We start from the raw sequence: 26,486 nt of genomic DNA, 5'->3' as shown, positions 1-26,486 counted from the left end.
CGCAGGACTTAGTCCTTTCAGGATATCGGATATGTACGCAACAATAATGCTGTTTCTATCAGATTGCAACATTCCCACAAGGAACAATAGTTAAAATATCTAACTGGCAGATAACGAAACGCTGTAGCACACTCATAGGTGTTGAGTGACGGATGAATTAAATTTTCTTACCATTTATTCGAGACAGTTGATTCCGGGCGATCTTATCGAAGAATAGCAGACCGGCTGCCCTTTCGATCGTCTCCGGTGGCACCTGAAACATAGTCAACGGTGTTTCGTCGTCAATTTTCTGATTCGGCAGCACGTAAGCTTCCATTTCCAGTTTGTGGTCGGCGGACTCCATGACCACCACTTTGTAGAAATGTGTTGGAACTGCCACGTTACTGGCGCCAATAACTTGGTACTTGACGTACAGTTTACCATCGGCTTCCTTTCGGGGCAGGTAGAGTGGACCAGTGCAACAGTACACGTTTTGGTATTGCTTGGTAAGCTTTCGCACATATCGCTCCAGGTGGTTCCATTTGTCCCTGTTGAAACCGACACCGACCTGGAAGATATGGACAGGTTTTATTCACTGGTATGCAGCTTGCCCATAACCGCATAACAGTCCATGTCGACTTTTGACCGATTTGCGTTTTTTGCATAAATCAACTCTACATCGTCAGAAGATCAATAAAAACTACTAAAAAAGTAGCCTTTGTTCCTAACTTGTACAAAAACAAACCCCACTTGTGTTTTCCCATCTTGAAAATATTCGCATAACAGTCACATCAAAGTCCGTATAGTGTTCGGGCTCAGAATGGGTACCACTTCTAGTACTACATACGGTCTCTCGGTACTTCTAGTTATTCACTTATGTGTAACGAAATAAAGGGAAATCAATTATACAGTGAAACCTCCATGGGTCGATTGATTCCATGTCTTAATATTGACTCACGGAACCATACTTAAACAAAACTTCATGATGATTCGCTCAAACAGCATTCTAAAGCATTTCTGTTCCATGACTCGATGTTTCCATGAGTCTATGGTTCCTTCAGATATCGACTCATGGAGGTATGACTGTATTTAATACACACTTGCTTACGGCATTGTAAATGTCATGTATTCACGTTGTTTCGAAAATATTTTGAAATTAGTAGATTTCACACATAATTATGTATTTTTAATTACGATGCATTACAGATATCATGACAGATATTCATTTTAGATAAGGCTTATACAAATATTAATCTTCTTTTATGTCCGTAGTTAATCATTTGGGTGGTACGAGGAAAATAAATGAGGAACAAAAAATAAAATAAAGTTCATTCTACATTTTTCATTTAAATTTTGTAATGATTCTTTGCTGGTGCTCAGGAATATCGAACTAAAACTTATTTTTGCGTTTTTCGATAACTGTTAAAATTGACTTAAGGAGTACTTGCTTGTAAGTGTGCACAATAAAAAAATTTCAACGCAAAAGCAATATTTCCATATAAAAACCATCAGCAACTATCGTCTTCTTCATCTGCTTAATGGGAAAATACAGAAAGACTTTGGCTCGGCACATCCCACGAGCCACTGTATTTTAGATCTGTGGTCAAGGCTTACAGAAGTTGCCTGAAAAATTTGCTTCGTCATTCTTTATCTCCCAGATAGATTCGTCCTGAATCAGGTTGTTCTGGAACATCTCGAATTATTTCCATCGGATTCCATTTCCGCATTATCCAAAAGATGATCATCTGGGTCTCTCATGACTGTAAGCGCATTCCACATCATATCGTTCACGAATGAAACCATAGTGAATTTGCGACGCTTCTTCCATGTCAGAATATTAATGAGCATGCATTTTGATTCACAAGATAGAAGAGGGAAGGAAGTCCAGCCCAATTTACGAAGAGCATATAACAGAAATTGCTTTTGAACTGATGCATACGTCACCATAAAAGGAGACCATACAATACTACAATACTCTAATATAGACCTTACGTGAGCAACATACAAAGTGTTGATAGTGTTGCTACACCTAAATCTCTGACTCTATCAAATTTGTCAACTATTTGATTTCCTAAAAAAGGCAGTTGTTTCTTGTGGGTTTCGCAAATAATTTAATTACATTTTTTAACTGAAGTAGGCTTTTACTACACCATTCATCAATAATAGATATTTCACTCAGATAGATGTCAATGTCGTTGGCATGCTTGATTTCCATGAAAAACTTCATATCATCGGCATAGATAAGAATATGTATATTTAAGAATGTAGGAAATATCGTTTACATATAATATGAAAAGAAGAGATCCTAGATGTTGTCATGTCTACCTATATCAAGTGATAGTCATTACACTACCCTATGATTTCTTTAAATACTGGCTGCTGTATGCGCAGAAGGGAGAGACTTCCCGGACTGTGGACTGATTAACATATTATTTTTTTTTATTTGCAAGATATAAAAGATGTGAGTCTTGAGGAACTCCTGATGTAACATGGATAGGAAAAATTTTTTACCATTAAATCTCACTATTTGTTGCTGATTTGTTAAACGCGACTGTATCCAGTTTAAAGATGATTCATCAAATCCTATAACAATGCGGTCAAATGCCTTGCTGAAAGCAGTATACAGAGCCTCTACATAGTTACCATTGTCCATTGCATTCAAAGTATAATTGATGAATTCTAGTAAATTTGTAGAAGTAGAAAGACCTTTAAAAATCCATGCTGTACATTTGTAATACTGTTCTGCAATTGCCTAAACAATTTTCTATTAGCAAAGGATTCAAAGAGCTTTGGAATACAGGAAATTATAGAAATTCCACGATAATTACGAATATCGGCTTTCTTCCCAGATTTGTAAATAAGTACTAAGAACGATTTCTTCCAGGTTTTAAGAAATTCGCCGTGTGAAGAAACTGTTATATTGAACATCAAAAACAAAGGAGATGTTAATTCAACAGCAAGCTTTTCCAAAAATACTGGAGGGGTTTCATCAGGTCCTGCACTTTTCATGGCATCCAATCCTTTCAAGCCTGATAAGCTGTCTTGTACACTTATCTGGTGTACACTGATGTCATTCGAGGGAGCAGGGAAGAATGAAAAATAATTTGGGTCCCTATCCTCTTTTGAAAATGTCGTATATATTTCTTGGAAAAAGGTTAAAAAAAGGTGGCATATTCCTTCCAGGTTGATAGCGTCTTTATCGTCAAGTTACATTTTTTGATGGGAGGTTGTTTGATATTAACCCTCTAATACCCAAATTTTTATTTTCGATCTAAATATCATTTTTAGTTATCTAAAATCGTTCTAAACACGTTTTGGGCAATGATTTATTTTTATTCGCAAATCTATGGATTTCGGTTTTTGATTTTCATAATTTTTATTTTCGAACATCCCTACCCTTTTTCATTTTTTCTTGAAGCCTCTTCTAGTTACTGATTTTTGGCAAAAATAAAAATTCAAATTTTTACGCTAATTTTAAAAATATTAAATTTTTAATATTTTTCTGGAAAAAAAATTATTTTCCGTGTATTTAACGGAAAAACAGGTTTTAAATTATTTGAATACCACTAAGCTCTTTTTTTGTGATAGGTTGATCGTAGAAAAATATAAAAGGTACGATTTCTTATATCACACGTTAAATGAACCCCGGGTATTTGTAGGTTATATAAGAATACAATTTTTCAAACAATTTTCAAAAATACAAAAAAGTTTCGAAAGTCATAAAAAACTTTTCTTATATGCGTGTTATGAGTCAAGGTTTTAGCCAAAAATAAAATCATTTTGATTTCCGAGTCACGAAAAAATACATAAAATTCCAAAGTGTACCCCGTCTAAAGGCGGGAACACTAATCTGAGAAGCAGGCTCTGTCCCAGTTGGGACGTAACGCCAGAAAGAAGAAGAAGAAGTGCAAAATTCATAGCAATGTTAAACTGTTCACATAAGTCCAGGTATTTCTGGATATTATCATCACTTCCATGTTGTTTATAAATTTTGTGAGTCTTTTGCTTTCGATTCTTTTAATTCCTGATACCGTGATGCTACCATATTTCGCGCACGCTCCTAATTTCGCTCACTGACATTTTACCCATATTTGTTGATAGATACTGGACTATATAATTGCATGTTATGAAACCACGATTGAACTAAAATTATTCAAACTACTAGCCAAAAAAATTTCTTTCGCCAAACATGTTTAAAATGTCAATTAGCGAAATTAGGAGCGAGAGCGAAATATGGATACTTTATGGTATTTCTATTGAACCAGATCGGATTTTTTGAATTACCAAAAAGTTTTTTTCCTTTTGAGAGTACCTCTTCACGAATAATTTCCATTCCAACTGTAAACTTTAAGCTGTATTGGTACCGCGAACAGCATGGCCGGCCGGAATATTTGTTTGAAGTTCAAAAACATGTTCTTAAAAGAGTTGATTTTTTATCTAGCATGATTCCTAGATACTTAACTTCATCTGATCAATTTATAGGAACCCCTCTCATCACAACAACATGTCTACTTGAAGGTTTCAAGAGCTTTTGGTTTATGTGGGAAAAGTATATGTTGAATTTTGGAAGCGTTAGGAGAAATCTTCCATTTTTTTATTTTTGCAAGGTGCCTATTAAGAAAAAATATCCAAACTGTTTTGCAATCTACTAGAGATGACAGGCAGGCTTTATCCCTTGGCGGAGAGGTTTGTGTCAGGTAAGTCAGATGTGAAAATATTGTATAATAATGGTCCCAAAATGCTGCCTTGAGGAACACTAGCTCTTACAGGAAGTCTTTCAAGTCTTTTTTTTTTTGAAGTTTTGATAATTAACCTTAAGAAAACTTTGGATTATTCTAACATTAAGGTGAAGATGAATCGAAGCCAAACCTCAAATTTTAAAGAGCACAAATCTGATTAAGTTTTCAGCTCAAACGGATGTTAAATTCTCCAGATCCGTGCTCTTGAAAATTTGAGGTTTGGCTTCGATTTATCTTCACCTTAAGGTTTTTTAATGTTTCAATCAAGCCTTTGTGCCAAACATTGTCAAATGCTTTTTCTATATCTAGAAGAGCTAGACCAGTAGAATAGCCTTCAGATTTGTTTGAACGTATCAAATTTGTTACATGTAAAAGTTGGTGAGTGGTCGAATGTCCATGTCGGAATCCGAACTGTTCATTGGCAAAAAAAGAGAATTTTCATTGATGTGGACCATCATTATGTTCAAAATGACCTTTTCAAAAAGTTTACTGATAGAGGAAAGCAAGCAGATTTTACGATAGCTGTAAGCTTCTGCAGGATTTTTGTCTGGTTTTAAAATTGATACAACCTTGGCATTTTTACATTTGTCAGGAAAATATGCCGATTGCAAACATTTGTTTTGATATATTTATCAACCAAAAATGATAAAGTACTCTGGAAATGTCTAGATGAAGTTGAGTCATAAATTCAAATTATGCGCGCTTCGCAAGTTTTTGAGCTTTTTCGCAACTAGTAATACCTGATTTGTTTCCCTCTTTCAATGGCGGAATTGGTTTTTTTCAAAATTTTAAATAGTTTTCGAAAAAGCTTAGAGCCAGGGTCCAATTGAAAAATTTTATTTTCAAAATTTTTCTTTCCTAATTGTGCAAAACGTTTCTTGATTTCTTTCTGCAAATGCTGCCATATAATTTTCATAGCAGGATAGCGAGTGCGTTGAAATTGCCTTCTCCTCACGTTTTTGAGACGGATCAAGAGTTTAAGATCATCGATCATAGATCATAATCACGGATATCACGGATTCAAATTTACTTTTACTTCACATTTTGGAATTGCAATGCTCCTGGCTTCAACAATGGAATTTGTTAAAGTTTCAAGAGCATTGTCAATATCAAGTTTAGTTTGTAATGAAATGTTAACATCAAGATTAGAGTCAATATATGTTTCATATATATTCCAATCGGCTCGAAAGTAATTGAAAGTGGAGCTGATAGGATTGAGAATCGCTTCACGGGATATTTGAAATGTAACAGGGACATGATCAGAATCAAAATCAGCATGAGTAACTTATTGGCTACAAAGATGACTAGAGTCGGTTAAGACCAAGCCAATCGTAGATCGGATTTCTAGAGTTTTTCCTTCTCTGTAGCACTCATCAAATAAAAATCTGCCGTTGGAATTACTTTGTGACTTATTCCATGACCGATGTTTGGCATTAAAGTCACCTTATTGACTTATTGCGAGTCAATTTTCGCAAGTCAGTTTGGAACAAATTAACTAGCTGTCCAGAGCATTGAAAAGGCAAATAGACAGCTGTGTTTCAACAGAAATACCTACAGTACTGGACAGAATAAAGTACGCATTGGCCTTTTTTCCATACAAAATGATCAAGTTTGGAGTCTTATATCTCGGTTTCTAGTTGTCCGATTGACCTGAAATTTTCACCGCAGCTTGAAAGTATCCTCAAATTTGCTAGGCTAGAAATTCATAGTTTTTCATTAACGAACTTTTAAGTTATCGCAAATCTCAAATTTCGATAAAAATGAATAAATTTTAAAGTAAAAATAATTTTTAAATGAAAATATTTAGAGCAATATGTCCTTCTGCAAAAATGTACAATTTGATAAGACACACAAGTTTGCAGAACATCATTTTTCGGTAAAACTGATTGTTTTCAGAATATTTTCAAAATTAAATTTTGCAATTTTTTGCAAATTGAGAGATTTTCAATAATTTAAAAGATTGTGTTTCAAATGCAGTGATATTTTAATTGAGTGAAATCTATGTTATATCTAGGCTGTGGTGAAAATTTCAGATCAATCGGACCACTAAAAGCTGAGATTCAGATCTCCAAACTTGACCATTTTGTATGGAAAAACGGCCAATGCGTACTTTATTCTGACCAGTACTGTATAGTTTTAAAAACTTTAGTTTCAAAAGACGAAAACAGTCTATGTTTGATACGCCTATGAATGATGATTGCAACTCCCCCACATGTCCCATCCAGTCGATCATTACGATAACAAAAAAGTTAGGATCTCTTTTGAGTTTGGACCAGCTTTCAAATACGTTTCAGTAATAACTACAATATGTATGCTATTAGCTGTTAGAAATTCAAACAGCTCGAACTCTTCACCATTCAAAGAACGAGTATTCCAATTTTAAATATTTAAATTATCATTTGGATCCACTGAAGAAACGTAATCCAATAACCATTTGATTAGTAAATTTAACACCTTAGATAACTTAACAACTTAGACTGCTGCAGTCATATTGGTGGTTTTGAACATTGCATCAATCATTTGATTCAATTGCTCAGTTAGAAAATTAAAATCAGAGGGAGACATATTACTTGAAGTAGGTACATTATCTGATGATTTTCCGTTAGGGTTTTCGGTAGATGGAGAGGCGGAAAAGAAGTTTCTTGTGGCGCCAGTTTTTTTTTTTTTTTTTTTTTCATTTGACTTGAAACCTTTTGACTAGTATGAATAGGGGAGGAATTCAAATTACCTTCTACGATATCGGCAAAGGATTTTCCTTGGGTAGATACATTCGAAATTAAAAGATTCGAACGGCTACCCAACGGATTAAAATTAGTTGAATAACTATAATCCACCTGATGGGCATGATTCGTATTGAAGCGATCGTTAACTGAAAAATGAGCATTATTCGATACTCTATCAGGGAAATTCTGGAAACGACCGTTATCGTAACGGACATTATCGTTCATCTGCCTGGCACGAGCCTCGACAACTCGCCTACGCGAAGGGCAAGCCCAAAAATTTGACTTATGAATGCCCCCGCAATTACAGCATATGAACTTATCGGTATCTTCCTTCACTGGACAGACGTCCTTAGCGAACCTCCGCAAATCATGCGTTTAGTCAATGCCATGCGGCAATTTTTTGTTCCATTACCCCACTTTTGGCACCGACGGCACTGAGTGGGGTTCTGGTAATTTCCTTCAGATTTCTGGAAATGTTCCCATGTCACACGTACATCGAACAAAAGTTTTGCTTTTTCTAAAGCTTTAATATTATTTATTTCTTTTTGATTAAAGTGAACTAAATAATATTCTTGAGAAAGCCCTTTCCGAACAATGTCAGATTGGCTTCTCATTTTCATAATGATTACTTGGACTGGGGAAAATCCAAGTAAATCATTTATTCCATTTTTGTTCTCTTCAGGTGACTTATAGTCACTTGAGAGACCTTTCAAGACGACTTTAAACAAACGTTCAGTTTCGTCATCATAAGTAAAAAAAATGTGCTTCTTCTCTTCTAGATGTTTGAGAAGAATTTCGCAATCTTCAAGAGTTTCTTGCAATTGGTACGCGACAGTCTCCTTTCTTTACGATTTGGAAGGAAACCTTGAGTACCCTAATGGAGTTCAAGATCTCCTTCCTAAATCCCCTAAATTCGGAACAACTGACCACGATAAACGTACTGAAAAATATTGTTTTGTAGCACTGAGAAGTACTGTTTAATTTCTTTGGGTTAATAGTTTTAAAAATTTCCAGAAGAGAATTACGTGTACGCACAGCACGAGGGTACAATACGCACTGAGTTTGAGAAACACTGATTGTAGCTAATTACCTGCGGTGCCATATTAGTCAGGAAGAACGTCTGGTCACAATGTTGCTGATGAAGCCTATGATTCCCAGCCGCTGCCAAATGTCCCCGGTCAAACCCTGAACCTTTGTAATCCGAATTCAACGACCGGAAGAACGGGTGTATGCTTTCGTCCGCTTTAAAGTCACACTTGGCCCGATCCACAGCGTCGTTCGCCTTGACCGATTCCGCCGTCAAATGCTCAAACACCCAATGGGCCACTCGAGTCCTCCGATCATAGGAAAGCACATAATCGTCATATGACCGCACATTATCCAGTCCTGGGAAGCCGTACTTCATAATCTGCCCGACGCGACTCACATTGGCCGGCACTGCCGACGATTTCTGTTCGGCCGGAATTGGCGAAGCGGCGGACACGGTACCAAAAATGGGCAGCCCCGGCTTGGACACAATTTCCCTCAAGAAACTTCCAGCTCCTTGCTCGTTTACATAATCAAATGTCTCGGTTTCCCGATGGCAAACCGGTAAGTCGATTGTTTTCCTCCGCTCGACAAACGATCCCACGAAATAACTGCCTATCCCAACGGACGATAACACCAGAAAACGTGACGCCAACTTAGTGGACATATTTAGTAAAAGTTTGTCTAATAAAACTCTAAAACATAAAATATTGAACAAAGAACACTGTGGCCTAACCGATATCCGAAACTTCCAATCGAAAACATCTGATTTTGACAGTTCCAACAGATGGAATAAACAATCGACGAAACCGAAAATCGACTAAAAAGTGTACTCGGTAAAACGGACGACACCCATTTTGCGTTGGTGTGCGTGATAACTTTGCCACGAGCTCCATCATTCCCTTCGAGACCGTGAACGGAGCAACAAGCAAGCAAACACTTGCTTATCAACAAATTTCCAACAGAAGGACATCGTCCAGTCGTCGCAAATAAACCCTTCGTCGATTCGTTCTTCCCGTTCCACCATTGTTTTTTCTCCCGGAACAAGTTCAGCATTCAGGGTCATAAACCCGGTTAATTTCAACGGAATATCGGTAAGTATGGCGAGATAAAACGCAATCGCAATTTTTTATGCTTTTTTTAATTGCCACAGTTGCGCGACGCTGCCTGTCTTTCTGTTCCGCTGGCCTACTCAGGAGAAAAGAGCCCGTCAACTCGGAAAGATTTTCGGTAAGTTACACACCATATTTTTATACTGATTTTTCTTGTGCTGTAACTTCAGCAAGTTAAAATTTGCTGATCATCCATAAAATTTACAGCTCGTTTGCAGGACCAGCAAATTTCAGATCACTTGCTGATTCGCTGTTGACAAGTAATTTCTTGGCATATCTTGATGGGTTTAGGGACAAAACGTCGAAAGCCAAAATGTCGAATGCCAAAACGTCGAATCCCAAAACGTCGAAAGGGACAAAACGTCGAAGAGACAAAACGTCGAAAGCAGTTATTTTTCTAACGGAGGTTTTCAGGACTAGCGTTGCTAAGGGAAAAAATGGTTGCGATGCGAACGGCGTTCGAAACAGCAAAATTTTCACTTTTCATCAAAGCAAGCATGGAGAAAAAATTTCAGTAAGATGTCAATTTCACATTCCACATCCAGAGAAGAAGCAGTGAAGCACTTTAAGAAGCAAAATCGCCGCACCTTTGGATGCTCATAACGGCTAATGAAGAGAATCTCAATAACAATGTAAGGTGCACAGGGGCAACTGAAAACTGGTGGGGCAAAATGAAACTAGAAAGTTTTGTACATGATTTCTATAGATTTGAGTAGATGTTTCACCCCTAAAGGTGTATTTCGTTTGGTGGTTTGGTGTTCCTGTATCTAGAATTATCATCTTCATTAAATTTCACTATGATACCTTGCCATTTCATCTTACCTCAGCCGTTTAAACTCGCACCGGTGAGCTTACATTTTTCCTTTTTTCTACAATTCGTGGGCGAACTAAATTTTAATTTCCACCAAAGCAATATGTTTCGAGATGTGGGAATTACACCTGTTTTGTATATTTGGAGCGTAAGAATTTTGCTATAGATTATTTGGTTTTTATTTAAACATTCTTTTTTACCTCAAAAAGCTTAATTTTTTTATTTGTGGATTTTTTACGGTTAAATAACTTCTCAAAAATAGATGTACCAGTTAGCAATTTTTCGCAGGTAAATTGGATTTGCTACTAGTTAAGCTATCGGTTGATAAATTATTTATTTTTATGAAACACACTAAATGTTTGAAGAAACCTTTGACATCAATTTTATCATATATACAATTTAACTTTTGATAATTAATGAATTCTTTATTCTTAAAAAAAAATACTCATTCTTTTATCGAATAGGTACAATTGAATCGATTTAATAACTTGCTTTACCAAATCAGATGTTCTTCATCAGGATTTTCATTTCAGGAACATTTCAGCATTTTTTTTAATATGTACTATTCAATTGATTTCTATACATTTGACAGCATGATTTTTTATAGAGATCGGCTATAGTCATATCGTTTAAACACTAAATAATAAGTTTTGGATATTTTCAATTTGATATTTTTAGTATACCTTCCAAGACCAGCCAAAACGTACAAAATTGCGATGATAACATCGGAAGAAAAGTATTTTTCACGGCCTTAACTGTTAAAACATTGTTAAGCATTTGGATTTGAAACTACATTTTTATCGATTTTCTCCGCTTTTCCTACTAATCAAAGTCAATGTTTTGCAAGAAAAACTCGTATATTTTTTTCTTTTCGACATACTGCACTTTAGACGTTTTGTCCATTCGACATTTTGTTCCTTTGACGTTTTGGCATTCGACGTTTTGGCCTTCGACGTTTTGGAATTCGACATTTTGTCTTTCGACGTTTTGTCCATTCGACGTTTTGTCCCTTCGACGTTTTGTCCTTTCGACGTTTTGGCATTCGACGTTTTGGCATTCGACATTTTGTCTTTCGACGTTTTGTCACCCAACCATCTTGATGCATGGAAAATTCCTGCAAAGAATCGATCAAGAAAGCGCTTCTTTCTGATCGCAGTATGCAGTTGAAAAGTGATGTTAGTACAAACGGGAGTCGCTGTAGAAAATTTCTGCAAGGAATCGGCAAGAAATTTCTTAAAGCGAAGTATGCACTTCAACAGAAAAGTAATCGCCTATCTCGATGCTTGGGAAATTTCATTTCTTGCAAGAAATGCTCAAGAAAAGCATTTTTGTTTGATCGTAGTACGCAGTTGAAAAGAAATGTCAATTCAAATGGAGCCCACTGTAGGAAATTTCTTAGGCAGAATATTTTACTTTTCTTGAGCGGAGCAGCATACTTAGCTTTAAGTCTGGTATTCTACTGAAAAGGAATCGCTAAAGAAATTTCTCGTCGATTCCTTGCAGAAATTTTCTATAGCGACTCCCATTTGAACTGAGTTTTTTTTTTTTTTTTTTTTTTTTTTTTTTTTTTTTTTAAATTTCTTTATTAGTATCATTCCAAACATTACATTCATTATTTCTTATACCTAGGTGTTCTGTGTTATTAGACAACACTATCATCCTAATTTGGTAAAACAAATCTAAGATTTTATTAACATTTTGTTAACAACATATTACATTTCATTTGCCGTAGCAGTTCAGATTTTTTACAGGTGAGTTGATTTCACCTGCTTATAAGAGAAAAAAAAAGTTTTTAATATACTTAACCTAACTTAACCTAAACATATAACGCATTAATCGTGGCAATAGAAGATTGTAACGATTTTTGCCTGAAATTATTGATTATTTTATTTGACATTTGTTCCAATGTTTCAACATTGGATATCCTATGTAACTCATTGGTACTATACCAGGGAGGAAGCCTCAGAATCATTTTCAAAATTTTATTTTGAATTCTCTGCAGAGCTTTCTTCCTGGTATTACAACAGCTAGTCCATATTGGTACAGCATACAACATGGCTGGCCTGAAAATTTATTTGAATATCAGAAGCTTGTTCTTAAGACAAAGTTTTGATTTTCTATTAATAAGGGGATAGAGACATTTTACATATTTGTTACATTTGGCTTGAATGCCCTCAATGTGATTTTTGAAAGTTAAATTCTTATCTAGCATGAGTCCTAGATACTTAACTTCATCTGACCAATTTATTGGAACCCCTCTCATCGTGACAACATGTCTACTTGAAGGTTTCAAATAAAGAGCTTTTGGTTTATGTGGGAATATTATTAGTTGAGTTTTGGAAGCATTAGGAGAAATCTTCCTTTTTTGCAAGTATGAAGAAAAAATATCCAAACTTTTTTGCAATCGACTACAGATGACAGAGGCCTGTGTCATCCGCAAACAAAGATTTTTGACATCCCTGAGGTAACTCAGGTAAGTCAGATGTGAAAATATTGTATAATATTGGACCCAAAATGCTGCCTTGGGGAACACCAGCTCTTACAGGAAGTCTTTCAGATCTGGAGTTCTGATAATTAACCTGAAGTGTACGATTTGACAGATAACTTTGAATTAATCTAACAATGTATGTTGGAAAATTAAAATTTTTCAATTTTATAATCAAACCTTCATGCCAAACACTGTCGAATGCTTTTTCTATGTCTAGAAGAGCAAGACCAGTAGAGTAGCCTTCAGATTTGTTGGAACGGATCAAATTTGTTACACGTAAAAGTTGATGAGTGGTCGAATGTCCATGGCGGAATCCGAACTGTTCATTGGCAAAAATTGAATTTTCGTTGATGTGGGCCATCATTCTGTTCAAAATAACCTTTTCAAAAAGTTTACTAATGGAGGAAAGCAAACTGATTGGACGATAGCTAGAAGCTTCTGCAAGATTTTTGTCTGGTTTTAAAATTGGAACAACCTTAGCATTTTTCCATTTGTCAGGAAAATATGCTAATTGAAAACATTTGTTAAATATATCAACTAAAAATGATAAGCTACTTTCTGGAAGTTTCTTGATGAGGATGTAGAAAATTCCATCATCGCCAGGAGCTTTCATGTTTTTGAATTTTTTAATAATAGTTCTCACTTTTTCCAAATCAGTCTCCCAGGCATTTTCGAAAACGTTCTCTTGATTGAGAATATTTTCGAACTCCTGAGTAACTTCATTTTCAATTGGACTAGTAAGTCCTAAATTAAAATTGTGCGCACTTTCAAACTGCATAGCAAGTTTTTGAGCTTTTTCGCAATTAGTTAGTAATAATTTGTTTTCCTCTTTCAATGCCGGTATAGGCTTCTGAGGTTTTTTCAAGATTTTAGATAATTTCCAAAAGGGCTTAGAGCCGGGGTCCAATTGAGAAATTTTATTTTCAAAATTTTTGTTTCTTAAATCTGCAAAACGTTTCTTGATTTCTTTCTGCAAATCCTGCCATATAATTTTCATAGCAGGATCGCGAGTGCGTTGAAATTGCCTTCTCCTCACGTTTTTAAGACGGATCAAGAGTTTAAGATCATCGTCTATCATCACGGATTCAAATTTTACTTCACATTTTGGAATTGCAATGTTCCTGGCTTCAACAATGGAATTTGTTAAAGTTTCAAGAGCATTGTCAATATCAATTTTAGTTTCTAAAGAAATGTTAACATCAAGATTAGAGTCAACATACGTTTCATATATATTCCAGTCGGCTCGTAAATAATTGAAAGTGGAACTGATAGGATTGAGAATCGCTTCATGCGATATTTGAAATGTAACAGGGACATGATCAGAATCAAAATCAGCATGAGTAACTAATTGGCTACAAAGATGACTAGAGTCGGTTAAGACCAAGTCAATCGTAGATGGATTTCTAGAAGAGGAAAAACATGTAGGGCTATCAGGGTATTGAATTGAGAAATATCCTGAAGAGCACTCATCAAATAAAATTCTGCCGTTGGAATTACTTTGCGAATTATTCCATGACCGATGTTTGGCATTAAAGTCACCAATGACAAAAAATTTTGACTTATTGCGAGTCAATTTTCGCAGGTCAGTTTGGAGCCAATTAGCTTGCTGTCCAGAGCATTGAAAAGGCAAATAGGCAGCTATGAAAGTATATTTACCAAACTGTGTTACAACAGAAACACCTAAAGTTTCAAAAACTTTAGTTTCAAATGACGAAAACAGTTGATGTTTTATACGCCTATGAATGATGATTGCAACTCCCCCACATGCCCCATCAAGTCGATCATTACGATAAACAAAAAAGTTAGGATCTTTTTTTAGTTTGGATCCAGGTTTTAAATAAGTTTCGGTAATAACTGCTATATGCACGTTATTAGCTGTAAGAAAATTAAACAGCTCGTCCTCTTTACCATTCAGAGAACGAGCATTCCAATTTAAAATATTTAAATTATTATTTGAATTCATTAGAAAAACGTAATCCAATAACAATTTGATTTGTAAATTTTACACCTACTTGGACTGCTTCAGTCATAGTGGTGGCTTTGAACATTGCATCAATCATTAGATTCAATTGTTCAGTTAGAAAATTTAAATCAGAGGCAGACATATCATCTGATGATTTCCCATTGGAATTTTCGGTAGACGAAGAAGCGGGGTAGGAGTTACCTGTGGCGGTAGGGTTTTTTCCATTTGATTTGAAACAAGTAGAATGGGTACTCATGGAACGAACAGGGGAAGAGTTCAAATTACCTGCTACGATATCGGCAAAGGATTTACCGTGGGTAGATACATTCGAAATTGAAAGATTCGAACGGCTACCCGACGGATTAAAATTTGTTTGTGAATGAGCATGATTATGATCTTCCTGGTGGGTATGATCGTTAAGCGATCGTTAACTGAAAAATGAGCATTGTTCGATATTCTACCAGGCAAATTCCGGAAACGACCGTTATCGTAACGGATATTATCCTTCATCTGCTTGGCACGAGCCTCAACGACTCTTTTGCGTGAAATGCATTCCCAAAAGTTAGCTTTGTAAGGGCCCTTGCAATTGGCGCATTGAAACTTTCTGGTATCTTCTTTCACAGGACAGTCGTCCTTAGCGTGAGAAGAACCTCCGCAAATCATGCATTTAGCATCCATGCGACAATTTTTTGTACCATGACCCCACTTTTGGCACCGACGGCACTGAGTGAGGTTCTGGTAATTTCCTCCAGGTTTCTGGAAATGTTCCCACGTCACACGGACATCGAACATAAGTTTAGCTTTTTCTAAAGCTTTAATATTATTTAGTTCTTTTTTGTTAAAGTGAACTAAATAATATTCTTGAGAAAGCCCTTTCCGAACAATGCCAGATTGGGTTCTCTTTTTCATAATGATTACTTGGACTGGGAAAAATCCAAGTAAATCATTTATTCCATTTTTGATCTCTTCAGGTGACTTATAGTCACTTGAGAGACCTTTCAAGACGACTTTGAACAAACGTTCAGTTTTGTCGTCATAAGTAAAAAATTTGTGCTTCTTCTCTTCAAGATATCTGAGAAGAGAACGCGATCTTTAAGAGTTTCCGGCAAAACGCGACAGTCTCCTTTCTTTGCGATTTGGAAGGAAACCTTGATTCCCCTAATGGAGTTCAAGATCTCCTGCCTAAATCCCCCAAATTCGGAACAACTGACCACGATAGGCGGCACTCTTTGCTTCCTCACTTGAATCAAAGAGCCTGGGCTAGAGGCTGCTTCGATTTGGTGTTCGGAAAATTTGTCTAGAGCATCGAACTGATTGCTCATTTCAATACAATTATTCATTTCACCCTTGGAAGAAACTTCGCATTCCGGGGAAGCGTCCTTTCTTCCATTCTTGCCACGTGTAGTGACAGTTTTAAAACCCACTTTTTTGGAAGGAAGTAGTGAATTCAGAGATTCACCCTTCCTTTTGTTAGTTGTTGATACCATGTTTAGTTAATAAACGAGAAAGACGTGACCTTCGAGAGGTTTTTTCCCTAGACGGTGTCCAAGAAGGATTACCACCGCTAGCTTTCGCCAACGGGTCCAACGAAAAATCGTAGGCACGGGTCCAAACAAGGATCGTAAAGGGATCAATAGTAGAAAAAATAGTACTGAAAAGTACTGTTTAAGTAGCACTGAAAAGTACCGTTTTTAATTTTAGCACTGAAAAGTACTGTTTTATTGCTTTAGGTAGTTTTTAAGAAAACTTCCAAGAGCAGAGAGAATTCGTGTACGCACAGCACGAAGGTACGATGCGCACGTTTGAACTGACATTTCTTTTCAACTGCGTACTGCGATCAGAAAAAAGCGTATTCTTGATCAATTCCTTGCAGAAATTTTCCATGCATCAAGATAGGCCGAGAAATTACTTGTCAGCAGCGAATCAGACTTTACCAGTAATACGAATATGGGAAGAGCACCAATTTTCAACCCATTCATACGATTTTGACATACTTTGTATGGAAATCCAGAATTCTTGTTGTTTCAAAATTAGTGCTATTCCATAAGAAGAATACACGCCTTTGTTGTATTCACCATTTTATTTAGTTGAATTACTTTAGTGTTGTGTTTTACAAATAAAATAAAAATAATAATAATAATATCAGGAGTACCTTCAGGGCTTCCAACAGAGTACTTCCAGGGATTCCGTCAAAAGTTCCTTCAGAGATTCCACCTGGAATTCCTTCAGAGATTATACCATTCCTCAAGAGATTACATCGAGAATTCCGTCATGATTTCTACTAAAGAAATCATAAGAATTTCCCATAGGGGTTCCATCAGGAATCATATCAGGAACTCCTCCAGTGATTTCATCAGGAGTTCCTATAGAAATTACATAAGGTGTTCCTCTAGAGATTCCATCATAAGTTTCCTCAAGGAAATCCATTAGGATTTCTTTTAGGGATTTCATAATGAATTTCGTCCTGAAATTTCATCAGAAATTCCTTCAGGCATCTTATCAGAAAGTTTTCCAGAAATGTCAATAGGTGTTTCAAAAGGGATTCCGTTAGGAGTTTCTAAAGGGATTCTATTAGGAGTACACTGAATTCCTCCAGGGATTCTGTCGCGATTTCCTGTAGGAATTCTATCAGGAGATTTTCTAGGATTTACATAAGTAGTTCATCCAATGGTTCCATCAGGAGTTCCTTCAAACATATTTTTAGGAATTCGTTCAAGAATTCAATCAAGATTTCCTGTAAAGATTCCATCAAGAGTTTCTTCAGAGATTCCACCTGGAATTCCTCGATAGGGTTATATCAGGAGTTGCACAAGGAATTTTATCAGGATTTCTTCTAAGAATATCATAAAGAGTTCCTCTACACGGATATAGTGTTCGTAATCATTTGTTAGGTCGAATTAACTATATATTTAGGTTGTTTGAGAGATAACTATAAATATTGTTTATTTCACAATATATTGTTCAAAATAATTAAACCGTATAGTTGTTAGCAATTTAAGTATATTTCAGTTGACTCAAAGTAAATTTGGTTGAGTATACATTATTTTGCAATGTTTACGCAACAGTTTACTCTGCTTTATCAACAAATCCAAAAAAAAAATCATAGCTCCTTTATTGATTCGAAAATACCATCAGTGCACAAGATTCCGCTCATTTAAGGGAAGTTATGTGTTCAAATGTTTATTATAAAATAAAAATTGTGTCGATCAATACTATTTTTATGTCACAATGTATCTCCAAGTATAGGTAATCAGCGGCCAAATAAAAGGAATTTGAAAAACTTTCTTTAAAAAAAAGGTATTTGCATTTGGTACTGCATCTAAGTGTTCCTATTTCCGCTCACGTTAAACAGACACGAACTTACTAAAAAATGCATGATTTCGAACTTCGTTATTTGTTATGATCAAACCATAGCTACTACTGCAATAAAGAAGACTGTATACTAAGATCTACATTTCTTTGATATTTTGTTTATTTGTTGCATGAACACACAAAAATACCTAGTGATCCAATAAATGCTCACGAGGTATTGTGTTTTCAATATAAAAAATTATTTTATCAAATGAAAATAATGTCAGACTTCATCTAAAAGTTGTTAATATTGCTAGAATTTATCCGTGCGAAAAATATTGGTTTTTGAAACGAGAAATCAATTTTTACACTAGTGATAGTGAAAATAGGGGCATGATCGGATACTGGTGCACTGATGGTACTTCGCATCATGACTAACTTTAGGTGAGTTAGTAGAGAGATAGTTAAAGATTAAGATTCTTGAAAATTTTTCTAGAAGATGACTTAGGGATTTCTTTGCAAGGTTCTTGGTGATATGCTTGTTAAGCATCAATATAGGTGACTTCCGAGGATAGCGAATCGCAAGAGGGGTTAGGACAAGGTTGTGGATTTACTGGGTGAATCCATCACATATGAAGTTATGACTTCGGAATTGATAGACAGACTTTGAGGAAAGAAGTTTTCAACGTAAGGCAGCAGCACCTTGGATCTTGGAGGGTGCAGGTCTGGAGAGTTGGGCAGCTGTTCATATTGGGTTACATTACGTAGAGAGTGGAATCTGTTTTGCCGTGCACAAATTATGGGAAGTACTTGAAAATGGTTTCTTGTTCAGATTGTGTAACGCAAGAGAGGATTTTTAGCTCTGAGTTATATTAGGAAGTTATAGTGCAGGCTCTACTGATGACTGTGTGTTTTAAGGGTGATTGAGTGAGGTTGCCGTTGAATTTAAGCATTTCGTAATTATTTTGAATTGTTTGTCGGACAATGAGAAAGATTTTTGGGGTATTTGTTTGGATGCGGATGCATTATATTGTTAAATCTAATTGTTCGTATCACACGCGGAGCATAGCATATCCCATGTATAATGAAATTAGGTTCGAAGAGAGGATGAATAAAAGCAGAAGGTCATGGGTTCAATTCCTCGTACTTGGTAGTTGTATATCTCTCACTTGCTTCTATTCTCCATTCTTAATCTATCACACTCAAAATATACGTTCATAGCAAACGCTAGAACCAGAGACGGACGAGAAACCGTTTCCCTAACGCTTCCATTCTTCCACGCGCATGCCTTTTCTTACGCCTGATACATAGGCAGTCTGCTAACCACAAAAGCAAACCTCTCTGCCATGCCTTCCCACCAATTATCCGCATTAACTGGCGTAGATGCAGTCGGACTCCACGGTCTACAGTGGGCCAGTATAAGTGCAACATCATTTCCTCCCCCTTCTCCACATTATGGTCTGCATTATGACGTGGCAGGCGCCATTGTTGCCTAAAAATAGAAGATCACCAGATCTTATGCAATAAGGGTGTCTGTTAGTCCCAAGCAGTCATTGGTTGGTTCCTTGTGTAAGTGCAGCTGATCTGGCGATACTGGAGTAGCATCCACGGGCGGCCAATCAAGCTCGAGCCCAAGCTAAAGTTAAGTTAAAGGAAAACAACATTGGAGGATATTCAAACTCACTTAACTGACGATCTACGCATATTTGTCCCGCGGTCCATAAGGTTTATATAGAATATGGGACACGTAGGCGCTTAAACAGTCTGCTTCTTCTTCTTCTTCTTCTTGACATTAACGTCCCCACTGGGACAAGCCTGCTTCTCAGCTTAGTGTTCTTATGAGCACTTCCACAGTAGACTGGCCCTAAAACAAAAATCTTGTAAAATTCAACGGGGCACCCTCTAGATATGAACCTTAGGGTAAGGAAAAAGGTCTCAAAAAATTTCAACTCGATTGGTTGCTCCACCAGCTGGCGCATTCAATTTGTAGTTTGTATGGGATATCTGTTTCAAATATATAGAGAATTGACCCGTTGTCACTGTTCCGTTCCGTATACTAGTTGGTCGCGTTCAATTGAGCCCAGAATGACAAATACACTAGTTGATACCCTAATGAACATAATTGCAGAAGGTTGTATCTGGATTTGAGCTCGTTTTCATTAACTTTTCAGTTATTGAAAGTTAGGCTGAATCAGCCTCCCGTACAATCACATATATGCATGCGCCTTTTGCAGCAGCTCGCCCTGCGTCATAGGTGGCTATGATGCGCTTAGTGGCTATGTTGAAGGATTCTATAACATTCCCCAGAAAACCATTCCCCCGAAAACCATTCCCCAGAATTCCGTTCCCCAGAATGAACCATTCCCCAGAAAATCGTTCCCCAGAATGTAACATTCCCCAGAATTCCATTCCCCAGAATGCACCATTCCCCAGAAAGCTATATGAATATCCATTTTTTTTCTTTTTTTTAATTATTGCTTTGCGTGAGTCACTTATGGGGGGGCCCAGATATCCGTAGCGGTAAACGCGCAGCTATTCAGCAAGACCAAGATGAGGGTCGTGGGTTCGAATCCCACCGGTTGAGGATCTTTTCGGGTTGGAAATTTTCTCGACTTCCCAGGGCATAGAGTATCTTCGTACCTGCCCCACGATATACGCATGCAAAAATGGTCATTAGCATAGTAAGCTCTCAGTTAATAACTGTGGAAGTGCTCATAAGAACACTAAGCTGAGAAGCAGGCTCTGTCCCAGTAGGGACGTAATGCCAGAAAAGAGGAACACGAGTCACTTATGTGACAGGCTAAGGTCTGATGTGACAAAACAAATATGTAGGTAGGAGGGTTAGGGACATAATGAACACACGGGGCGAAATGGACACCCCCTTACTCTCTGGGAATATGCATATTTCAGCAAAACTTTATAAACTGTACGAAATCTGTATTGTATATGAACGTTTTGACGGTATAAAAGTTTACGCTTTGCTTCATTTGTCCTCTGAAATTCTACTATATTTTTTTTCTCAGTTTCAAATTAGTTTATAAGCAAAGCGGAGGAAGCGGTGGATTTAATTTTAGAGCAAAGAAACATATTTCGATTCTATGTAAAATAAGCATTTACCTAATGTGTCCAATATGCCCCTAATCCCCCTATTCATGAGTATTTTGCATATTATAATAATACACCCTTCTTTTAATACATTCCCATAAAATATACAGACTATATGTTTATTTTTGCATATATAGTGATGCACCCTTCTTTCAGTATTATCTCATTAATGATATAGACAAAATATATCGATGAAGAGCCCATATAGCATAAGGTCACTTGGCATAAAATGATTTGGTATAAAGCCATTTGCTATCCAACCATACTTAAGCTCCTTCTTTTCAAAAAGGATGTTCTTCATGTCATGCCAAATGGTCATTGGTCAAATGACCATTATATCAAATGGTCCTTGATCATTTAATCAATCATGCCAAATGCCTTCTTGCCATTTGGTATCCTTACGGAAAAATTTGTCTATATCGTCAGCAGGATAAGACTGAAAGAAGGGTGTATCACTATTTTGTGCAAAATTAAACAAGTCATTTGTAATTTAGACTTGACGCAAAGAAGGGCGTATCATTTTGATGTGCAGAATAGTAAGTTTTTGTTCTGCAGAGTTTACGTCATCATTATATCGGAAACGTATAATATGATACTAGGAACATCTTTGGAAACTACTATACCGAAAGAAGGGTGTAGCTCTATTTTGTGCAGAGTAGTGATGAGTTGTATATTTTTTTTAAATAAATATTGGATATTGTGTTTCCCCATAGACTGATCTATCAGTCTTCATAAGTGCCAATAAAAGTGAAACTACTGTGATAGTTCATTTGCAAATGAAATTTGAATTATGCGTAAAGTGTTCATAATTAGCAGCACCAATGCTAATCTTCTCATGTACTTGTAAACAACTTTGTATAGCGAAGTATGCACTTCAACAGAAAAGAAACGGCTTATCTCGATGCGTGGGAAATTTTTTGCAAGAAATGCTCAAGAAAAGCATTTTTCTTTGATCGCAGTACGCAGTTGAAAAGAAATGTCAATTCAAATGGAGCTCACTGTAGGAAATTTCTTGACCATTTCTTGGGGAGAAATTTTTACTTTTCTTGGGCGGAACAGCATACTTAGCTTATGGAGTTTAATTTCCAAGTTTTTTAAATAGATTGTTTCAAAACTTTAAAGTAGGTACATAATTTTCTGGGGAATGGTCCATTCTGGGGATTGGTTTTCTGGGGAATGGTTCATTCTGGGGAGTGAAATTCTGGGGAATGGTACATTCTGGGGAATGAGATTCTGGGGAATGGAATTCTGGGGAATGGGTTTCGGGGGAATGGTTTTCTGGGGAATGTTATAGAATCTGTTGAAGAAATACAAAGCAGTATAGCATGAGGTTAGCAAACTTGCTTCAAATAGTTAAAACACCAACTTTATCAATTTTAATCATGATACACCCTTCTACAATATTGTTCACTATGGTATCAAGTAGTGTTTTTGACATTCTGGGTGCAATTGAACGCGATCAACGATTTTCTTGAACCAAAGAGTAGATGAAGTGCTGAAACTCATATGTTTGAGCTGGAAACCCCATATTAATTTCAATTCAAATGCGCCAGCTCATGGAACGACTAAATGAGCTGAAACTTTCAGGAAGTCTTCTTCTAACTCTAAGGAAAAATCCTGGAGGGTGCCACGTGGAATTATACAACTTTAATTTTCTCCCATACTAAGCTGGGCCAGTCTATTCCACAGTTATTAACTGAGAGCTTTCTATGTCAAAGTTGCCATTTTCGCATTCGTATATCGTGTGGCAGGTACGATTATACTCTATGCCCAGGGAAGTCAAAGAAAATTTCCATTACGAAAAGATCCTGGACCAACCGGGAATTGAACCCAGACACCTTCAGCATGGCTTTGCTTTGTAGCCGCGGACTCTAACCACTCGGCTAAGGAAGGCCCTAAACAGTCTGCTAAATGGAGCAGAAGCGGTAGCCATTAGACCACCAACCCCGTCATATAACTTTTAACTTAACTTTATCTTGAACAAACAACATTTTTAGTGATTGTTTTTTTTTTGTTTCGTATTAGTGTGAAATAATGTATAAATATGTTTCATAATACTTTGAGAAAATAAAGAATTTATTACTTTAAAAATATAAACATACAGTGAGAGGCAAAATAAAGTGCCCACCTTACCAGTTTTCGAATTTCTCTCATTGATTTGGTTCAAATTAAAGTTAACACACCTAAATCTTTTGTGATATTTTATTTTTGATGTTCTTTTAAAGTAGCACTTACGAAATTTTGATAAAAAAAAGAATTTTACTTAAAGAAAAAGAAAATCAATTTGTATTGAAAAAAAAGTAGTGACAAAAATAAGTGCCCACTTCCTTCTTGGCCCCAGAAAAGATGATTTAAGAAAAATAAAAAGCAATTTAATAGTTAATGTGTCCTCCTTTGGCCTTAAGGACTTGCTGGAGGCTCTTCGGCATGCTTTTCACCAGGTTTTGTAGGTGTTGTGGATCTAGTTCTTCCCAGGCGCGCTCCAAGGCTTCAAAATAATTATTTTTGTTGGTAACACCAGTTTTTTCAACCCTGGCATCGAGAATCGCCCACAAATTCTCGATGGGGTTGAGGTCTGGGCTTTGTGGAGGCCATTCCAGCGGTTTAATCCGACAAGACCGGAAAAAAGACTTGGTCTTCTTTCCAGTATGCTTCGGGTCGTTGTTCTAGAGAAATATGAATTTCTCTTCAAGGCCCGTCTGGATCAGCGAAACCTCCAGATTTTCCAGCAAGATGTTAATGTAGGAATCTGCCGTCATTATTCCGTCGATTTTCACGACGCTTCCTACTCCACTCCATGAAAAACACCCCCAGACCATCACATTTCATCACATCACACTTCCATGCGTCACCGTTCCTTGGATGTGGCGCTCCTGAAGCTCGAGCTGTCTAACCGAGAGCGGCGGGCTCGTGTGTGATGCAGAGCACCACATCCAAGGAACGGTGAAGCATGGAGGAGGAAATGTGATGGTCTGGGGGTGTTTTTCATGGAGTGGAGTAGAAAACCTCGTGAAAATCGACGGAATAATGATGGCAGATTCCTACATTAACATCTTGCTGGAAAATCTGGAGGTTTCGCTGATCCAGACGGGCCTTGAAGAGAAATTCATATTTCTCTAGAACAACGACCCGAAGCATACTGGAAAGAAGACCAAGTCTTTTTTCCGGTCTTGTCGGATTAAACCGCTGGAATGGCCTCCACAAAGCCCAGACCTCAACCCCATCGAGAATTTGTGGGCGATTCTCGATGCCAGGGTTGAAAAAACTGGTGTTACCAACAAAAATAATTATTTTGAAGCCTTGGAGCGCGCCTGGGAAGAACTAGATCCACAACACCTACAAAACCTGGTGAAAAGCATGCCGAAGAGCCTCCAGCAAGTCCTTAAGGCCAAAGGAGGACACATTAACTATTAAATTGCTTTTTATTTTTCTTAAATCATCTTTTCTGGGGCCAAGAAGGAAGTGGGCACTTATTTTTGTCACTACTTTTTTTTCAATACAAATTGATTTTCTTTTTCTTTAAGTAAAATTCTTTTTTTAATCAAAATTTCGTAAGTGCAACTTTAAAAGAACATCAAAAATAAAATATCACAAAAGATTTAGGTGTGTTAACTTTAATTTGAACCAAATCAATGAGAGAAATTCGAAAACTGGTAAGGTGGGCACTTTATTTTGCCTCTCACTGTATGTAACATAGCACTAATAACAAGAATGACAGTAATGTCGCAAATTTTTAAGTCACTAATACTGATTAATAACATTTAGAAAAGTCCGTACAAGATTTTGCGTAGGATCGGATAACGATCGCAATGAATCAGCCAAGGATCTGATCAAGAATCCACTTCATACACACCAAAATTTGATTTCAGCAAAATTTTTGCTGATTTTTTTTTTGTGCTGTAAAGTCAGCAATCGATCCAGCAAAATGAAGTTTGCTAGATCTTTCAGAAAGCGAATTCGCATAAAAATGGCAGCTGTTTTGCTGACCATCCAGCAAATTGTTTTTCATTTTGCTGGATAATCAGTAATTGGGAATCTGCAAATTTGTGCTGCATTCCAGCAATTGAAAATTTAACCCGTTTGTAAAAATAGTTGATTTTTATGATCCTCACAAATTGTAAGACAATAGGTTTTTACATATTTAATACACTTTTATTTAAATAAAATAATCTAAAGCTAAGTTTGCTGTTCCGCTTAAGAAAAGTAAAAATTTCTGCTCAAGAAATGGTCAAGAAATGTCCTACAGTGAGCTCCATTTGAAATGACATTTCTTTACAACTGCGTACTGCGATCAAAGAAAAATACTTTTTTTGAGCATTTCTTGCAAGAAATATTCCACGCATCGAGATAGGCGATTACTTTCCTGTTGAAGTGCATACTTCGCTTAACACTTAAACAAATAAAAGAAAACTCATGTTGAGTGCTTTTGAGGAAGGTGGTATAGCCATATAATCTTTCGCCTTTTCAATTTTGTCGCCATCCTGTAATACAATCACAAATTAAAATTAAGCAATAATTACATGTTTTGTACTTACTGGATATTACTCAGAGTTTGGAAAACACAAAAAAAAATTGAAACGTCACAAATATTTAAATATTGATTTCATCGACAGCTCAAGACAGTCAGATTTCATGCGTGAAAAAAATCTGATTTGTTTTTCGTTTGACAGATCGAACAGATTGCTGGTTTACAGTAAAAACATGATTACTGATGTAAGTTCAGCAATTTTGTTTACTGATTTACGGCAATTTTTTAAATCTGTCAAATAAATTACTGAAAATCAGCAAATCTGAAAACGTTGACCATTATCCAGCAAGTGAATTTCAGCAAACAAATCGAAAAATGCTGTATATCAGCAAAACTATGCATTGCTGAAATGGTTTCAGTAAATGGTATTGCTGAAACATGAATAGAAAATTTGGTGTGTAGAATTAGAACAGATGTGTCCTGAAATAATGTACACTCCCGTGTATAAGTTTGGGTTCACCCCCTAAAAAACATGCAAAAGTGTTCAGTCCATATCTCTGTGATTACACGTCCAATTCAAACTCTTTAAGCCGCATTCCAAAGGCAAAGAGTTATTCTTAATTCGTATGTATTTTTCTAAAAACATTCTTTGAACTTTGTATACTAAATATGCACTTAAAATTGTGACATTTTTCAAAAAACACACTGAAAAAACATTACTAATTTCCTCAGCATTGGATCGACCAAAATTTTAAAACAAGGTGTCTTTAGAATCACAATT

The 26,486-nt window shown here is 36.5% G+C and overlaps 2 protein-coding genes across 3 annotated transcripts in view; one reads left to right on the top strand and one right to left on the bottom strand.

Moving 5' to 3' along the window:
- Nucleotides 1-58: 58 nt before the first annotated feature.
- On the bottom strand, nt 59-9,249 carry LOC5572179 (endonuclease G, mitochondrial). The gene is made up of 2 exons (XM_001660219.2): nt 8,532-9,249; nt 59-547 (listed from the first exon to the last, which is right to left on the bottom strand). Exons 1-2 carry the CDS (start codon nt 9,132-9,134, stop codon nt 158-160), a joined length of 993 nt encoding a protein of 330 aa, XP_001660269.1. The 5' UTR covers nt 9,135-9,249; the 3' UTR covers nt 59-157.
- Nucleotides 9,250-9,348: 99 nt separating this feature from the next.
- The window catches only part of LOC5572175, a 42,863-nt gene continuing 25,725 nt past the window's right edge, over nt 9,349-26,486 (top strand). Inside the window, exons 1-2 of one of the 2 annotated variants that reach the window (XM_021846392.1) lie at nt 9,349-9,561; nt 9,621-9,697. The gene's annotated coding sequence lies outside the window, so the exon portion shown is untranslated. The remainder of the gene's footprint in view (nt 9,562-9,620; nt 9,698-26,486) is intronic. The other variant, XM_021846391.1, reaches the window with a different exon arrangement.

This window comes from Aedes aegypti, chromosome 2 (assembly GCF_002204515.2).
Source record: "Aedes aegypti strain LVP_AGWG chromosome 2, AaegL5.0 Primary Assembly, whole genome shotgun sequence".
NCBI classification, from domain to species: Eukaryota; Metazoa; Arthropoda; class Insecta; order Diptera; family Culicidae; genus Aedes; species Aedes aegypti.
This window is presented reverse-complemented; position numbering and strand designations above follow the sequence as displayed.